The sequence below is a fragment of the Pelmatolapia mariae genome, linkage group LG17 (assembly GCF_036321145.2).
Source record: "Pelmatolapia mariae isolate MD_Pm_ZW linkage group LG17, Pm_UMD_F_2, whole genome shotgun sequence".
Lineage (NCBI taxonomy): Eukaryota > Metazoa > Chordata > Actinopteri > Cichliformes > Cichlidae > Pelmatolapia > Pelmatolapia mariae.
Window position 1 is genome coordinate 27,255,766 of NC_086242.1, and position 6,000 is coordinate 27,261,765.

Consider the following 6,000-nt stretch of genomic DNA (forward strand, 5'->3'; position numbering starts at 1 on the left):
TACTTGTCAATGCATGCAGTTAAAGACAATTGGACCTATCAGCATCTGCATTCCTTTCCTAGGTAATGTCAGATGAAAGAGTGTGATACAGTTAGAAAAACAACAACAACAAAAAACAATACTAACCTATGGAGGAGGAGAAAAAAATGTAAGAAAGAAAGAAACAAAACTACACCAGGACTTCTGACAGCAAACTTAGAGATCACCCCCTTTAGAAGTTTTCCATTCAATGCAACTATTTCTTTTCTCTTTTCTTTTGGTTGTTGTTGTTGTTGTTGTTTCTTTGAAAAAACTTGCTTGTATGATCGTACGCCAACAAATCTCCACAAGGTGAACACGGCACCAAATATGCATTCACACAAGTGGTAGGGGGTCCGAGGGAGGAGATGTGGTCCTCCCCGAGGAGCTTCCTGCCCTGATGCTCTCCTGCGTCCTGTGTAAAGACTTGAAAAGTGGAGAGAGCGCCGACAAAGAATGCTTGCCCAGTAGCTTGGTAGCATAAAAAAATCGGCTGTAAACTTCCTCTAACAGACAGCAACATCTTAGAACCAGCCTGTTGGTGCTATATCCAATCTATTCAAAGACTTGATGTTAAGGGGGAGGACACACATAAAAATATGTTTAAGCTATTCCCTCCCTAATATTTGTGTGTCTTTTTATATATTATTATTATTTTATTATTATTATTTCCTGGCCAGCTTTGTGTCTGACTAGACATCATGTACAGTACGTAAAAATAAAAAAACCTTATTTATATAAGAAAGAACTATAAGCTGATCCAAACTTCTTATGAACACCAGTGACTCACCGATTGCACAGCAAAAGTCTATGATTCAGTGTACTTTGGGGAATATAATCACTAATGAATGTTTTCTTCTTCTTTTTTAATCAACCTTTTCCTTCTGTCGCTCTTTGGATTGCTCTGTGCACATCTACATCAGTCAGACATTCAAATACATCCTCATCGTAGTTCACTGCTTCTTAAGGCCAGTGAACCTCTCACCTCTCAGTAAGTCAGTTCTCTCCATGCACACCCAGCCATCCTGCCCCAGTCTGTTAGAGCAGAGCCAGGGTCACACTTGTGTAATGTCACCTTTTATCTTTTCCTTTCTTGTTTTTGTTTTCTTCTTGCTGGTAAGACTCTTCTCTGTTCACGGGTAAATGTATTCAAGTTTATCATGCAATGATTTGTGTTTTTCATCATACCTAACTAGAAATCACACAGCTATTATTTTTCTCTGAGAAAGGAGATGATTTTGAATATTTAATGTCTTTTTTTTTTTTTAATAAAAATGCAACACATTTTAAGCTGCTGCCTCTGTTGTGTCTTTTTTCCCCACTTCTCTGACTTGTCTTCATCTTAATTTCAGGAACACTATTTTTTTTGTGCTCCTGTTTTTTGAATGCAATTGGGCTCCCTTCAGTCTTGGAATGTGTCAATAAGGATAAAGCAAAGGTTCAATTTGTAAAGAACAAAAATAAATGTGGTGGTGCCAGGCAGGCTGGCAGTGGGCATGAGAGGTTGAGGCAAATTCCTGTGCCCGACCAAGGCAAACAGAGAACAGGTCAAAAGGCAGCGCAGAGCTGCTTGTCCCAGAGAACCGGCTAAAGTTAGAAAAAGGACCTCCACTTTAGATCACTGTGATAACACTGCTCACAAACACACACTGAATATAGCAAAAGTGGTCCGGGAGAGCATCGACACAGCCTCTGCCAATCATGTCCTGATGAAGCTGTTATTATTATTCTCATGTTTTCTCCACCTTACAGTGCAAAAAACAAGCCTGCTTGTGGGGAAAGAAATGTCAGGAGCACATAGTTGAGGTTAATGTTTTTATTAAATATATCACCATTTTTTCTCTCTCTCTCTTATATCTCAGTTACAAAAGTGTACATACACACGAGTGAGCAGTTAGTCACTTTGGAATAGACTCACATAAACAATAATTCTCTCTCCAACAGCAGCATGTGGCTAGAGTCGAGCCAGCGCACACAGCAGGGCTCTTTTTTTTCTCTTTTTTTCTTGTTGGTCAGAGAGGAATGGCAACATGTAGAAAGTAGCAAATCTTTTTTTATGACATCAACACAGGTGACAACAGACACGTAAATATCGGAGGTAGGTAAATGTTGAAATACCCGTCTGAGAGGCGGCGAACGTGGGCAGCCGCTGCCTGTGATGTTATCTGCATCCCCACGGGATCATGGGGAACGTTTTCTGAGTATTTAAGGAGTTCCCGACTGAGAATTTTGCATTCACTGACAAAAAATAATAATAAAAAGACAGCAACAACACAAAGACAAAAACGATGACAAACTGGAACATTAAAAAGAAACAGCATTCAGAAATACTTCTAAATGACATTTGGTCACTCAGTGCTTTTGTTCTTGCTTGGTTCATCAAGCAAACCTCCAAACAACTCCTTAAGGGTAGAGCGAGCTCAACTCAGCAATGGAGTTACTTAGGGCCAAGATACATATATACACTTTATACACGTAGATAAAAATAATAATTATAATATAACAATAACAATAAGGCAACGCAAGATGATATAAATACTTATGAAATAATTACAAATAAAATGCAATACAGTTGAAATAAATAAGGCTGAAGAGTAAATACATTAATATTAAAATCTCCTTTTCAGAAAAAACAAAAATATATTTTTTTCTCTCTTTGGGATGGGTGTTTGAAGAAGGAGGAGGTGGGGGGTAGGGGATCGGGGTGGTTGGGACCCACAGTCCCGCAATGACAGTGTACCTGAATTAAACACCACCATGGACAAGAGCAATAAATAAACAGCTATTAAAATAAAGGAAACATCAGTGGCTTGCGTCTTCTTTTTTTTCTTCTTCTCATGAGATCCGCTTCAGTGGTTGATCTCTTTAAGGGCATTCGGCATCTGCAGGCAGTTCTGTCGAACCTAAAATCCTCTTGCCATTCCAGGAATTCACACACCAGCACCGACCCCTCTGTTCGTCCAGCGAGGATTCACACTGTGGAGAGAAAGGGAAGAAGAAACCCTCTTATTCAGTGCCTTTGCTGGGTACACACACACACATACCAAAATCTCTCATTCACCCACAATTATATTACAGCAGGGTATTGGGAGCTCTCTCTCTCACACACACACACACACACACACACAAACAGTCCTTTTACTGAAGGTACCAACCTGCTTGGGTTTGTAAAGCCCGTTTTTGTCACAGTTGGGGAGGTAGAATCTGGTTAACTTGTCCCCTAACTTCTGCTGGGATTTGGCAATCTTTTCCAAAGCCGTCTGCAGCTCTAGGTGACAGGGCCCCTGCACAGCACACACAGGATGGAGATGGGTTAATCCCAGTCGATACAAACAAAGTATAATCAGCCGCGTCTCATTATCAGCAAGCACGTGGGCTGACATGAAACTACATATCAAACTTGTAATAATAAGTCTTCCCCCCACCCCCCCGGGCGAACAGACACACACACACGCACACATTTTCCATTATTTCAAACAGCACACGAGCGCACCCTTGTGGCGCACCAGCCCTCTCTCAAACCTCCCAAAGAAACTTTTAGCAACACATCGCAGTGAGGATTTTCAGCACAGTAATGCGGACCCCAGTGTCAGTACCTGCTCTATCAGCTTCTTGCGGATGGCGATGAGTTTGGCTTTCATGCTCTCCTGAGCGTCGGCGGCAGCCCGCGGGTCGTACGGCCTGCCGTGACCGGGGAGATAGTGGCTGTAGCCGGGGTCCGAGATGATGGCTGCGTTGTCCATCTCCAACGGCTCTGGCTCTTCCTGATCTGGAGAGAAAACACGAATGAATGAATGAATGAGTGCGACTGTAAAAGATCCCAATGTTGAGGGTTTGCTGAGATGATCTGAAACACTGATGGAGAATGTGGAGGTGATAGGCCTTACCTTGTGTCTGGGGCTCGGGGGTGGGCTCGGGCTCAGGGCTCTCCGTGCACACGGCTTGTCCGCGGGTGAGGGAGTGCAGAGGCCGGGGGTCGCCGGGTCTCGGCACGCACCTCAGCCCGGAGCCGCACGGCGCCGTGTAGATCCCGCACAGCTCCCCTGCTTTCAGAGCGCAGGCGAGGCAGCATCCACAGCCGGGCTCCCGCAACACCTCGGCGCATCCGGGCGCCACCGCTGGACACTGGCTCAGCTTCTCCGGAGTACACGGGGCGCAGCGAATCGGCTCTGGTCCCACCACCGGGGACCCCAGCGTCCCTGTGAGCAGCACGGAGCACAGAGCCGTCGTCACGACGTGTCCTACGTATAATCCAGCCACGGCCAGCATTGTTATCTGGATACTAAATATGAAATGTAGCGCAAGGCAGAGATGATGATCAGAGGTACGAGCCGGGTCGCCTCCTGCTCCTCAGTTGTGTCTTTCGTTTGATTTTGGGAAAATGTCTAACTGTGCGTTGCGCGCAGCCGTATTTATAGCCGGCTCCTCTGCGAGTCTTTGACGCGTCGGCGTTATGAATGATTTCTGAAAAGAAGGTGTAATGATACGATGGGCTCTGATTGGCCCGTCCACGTCCGGTCAGGCAGCTCATTTGAATACAACATTCGCGTCAATATTTAGTTTGGAACAGGCAGTGCTTTTTGCGTGTACCGCCGATGAGTGACGACACCAGTGTTTGCTGTTGCAATCAAGGACCCCCTTTCCTCACCCGGGTGCCACACTGAACTCCAGAGTACCACATTAAAGTAACAAGGCGCGGGCAATGAGTTATCAGCGCCGCTTTTCTCTTGCTTCTTTTTGTTTTTCTATAAGTTGTAAAGAGGACACGTTCCAGCAGTGGGCACGCATGAACTGACTGAGGGGAGAAATAGTTCCTTGTTTTTTGGAGTAGGGGGGGCTTTGCTGCAGATGACCTCCTCTGGAACAACACTGACTATTCATGAATTTGTCCATTCATAATAGGCTTTTATTAATTGTCCTCCACAAACTTCTTACACAACTTTGGAGAAGAAAAAAAAATAACAATAATGGGCGCAAATTACGCACGCCCACGCTGAGCGCCTGGAGCGTGGGCCTTCCGAGAGCGAACCGGTGGCTCTAATTTTGACATGAGAAAGCATCGGATCGTTGCGAGGAGATAATAAAACTCCAGTTTCAGAAATAGCTCCGTGAAACGGGGTCGCCGTTTGGATTGCTCGGGGCTCTCTGTATGCGATCCCCGACTACCCCTTGTGCGCGCACTGGAGACGGCTTTGAGCTTCATCCAGGAGATGTCCCGTCGTAATTATCTGTTTCCGGGGATAATAATAGACCAATGCTTCTGAATGGGGGCTGGCCTGACGTGGCCGCAGACACGTCCCAGGCCTCCCAGCCGCTCTCTGGGGACTTTGATGGTCCCACAGTGGACGACATGCACATTTTCACGGCTTGCTGCAAGGTATTTTCAGTCCTGTCACTGCTGACCTGCATGTGAGAATGTTCCCTCCATTTAGAAAAGACCCCCCCCCCCCTCCTCCCCCAGCACACACACACACACACACACACACACACACACACACACACACACTAAAGGAAAAAAAAGATTTTCCTTTCCCAGTGCACACTGCCCCCTATTTAAAAACCCTCTTTACACGCTATGATAAATTATCACCTAATATCTGACTTTCTGATGCAATGCCCTGCATGGTGTCATTATCTCTATGTAACTGCTTTATGAGATTGCATCATCTGCCAGTTGGTTTAACAGCCACTCACACTCAATGCCCAGATTTCTGTTCCTCCAAGCCCTGGGGTGAAATAAAGATTTGGGGGACTCGTAGCTAACAAGCTGAAGTCCTGTTTGAATGTAATATGTGGATCCTGGGGTTTATTTGAGCTGGTTGTCCTCCTCTGGAAATTTTGAACATCCAATTCACTTTTATGCGCACATTTTTGTAAAGAAAACATAAAAATCAGTAGCAAGGTGACAGTTCAATACTGCATTCATATGCTACAGTAAACAATGTGCTCCGTGATATTTTATATAATTTTCCAATAAATACT

General features: G+C 45.0%; 1 protein-coding gene across 1 annotated transcript; it reads right to left on the reverse strand.

Moving 5' to 3' along the window:
- Window positions 1-1,829: 1,829 nt before the first annotated feature.
- On the reverse strand, window positions 1,830-4,465 carry igfbp1a (insulin-like growth factor binding protein 1a). The gene is made up of 4 exons (XM_063500756.1): window positions 3,906-4,465; window positions 3,615-3,787; window positions 3,174-3,302; window positions 1,830-2,994 (listed from the first exon to the last, which is right to left on the reverse strand). The coding sequence occupies exons 1-4, from the start codon at window positions 4,285-4,287 to the stop codon at window positions 2,884-2,886; spliced, it is 795 nt and encodes a 264-aa protein (XP_063356826.1). The 5' UTR covers window positions 4,288-4,465; the 3' UTR covers window positions 1,830-2,883.
- Between the last annotated feature and the right edge of the window lie 1,535 nt (window positions 4,466-6,000).

Bases quoted from the DNA above. Each gene is read 5' to 3' on its own strand.
- igfbp1a (XM_063500756.1), bottom strand. From the start codon at position 4,287: ATGCTGGCCGTGGCTGGATTATACGTAGGACACGTCGTGACGACGGCT. The intron at 3,303-3,614 runs GTACTGACACTG...TGTGCTGTGCAG, and splicing joins GCAAGAAGCTGATAGAGCAG to GGGCCCTGTCACCTAGAGCT. The intron at 2,995-3,173 runs GTTGGTACCTTC...TTCTCTCCACAG, and splicing joins GGCTTTACAAACCCAAGCAG to TGTGAATCCTCGCTGGACGA.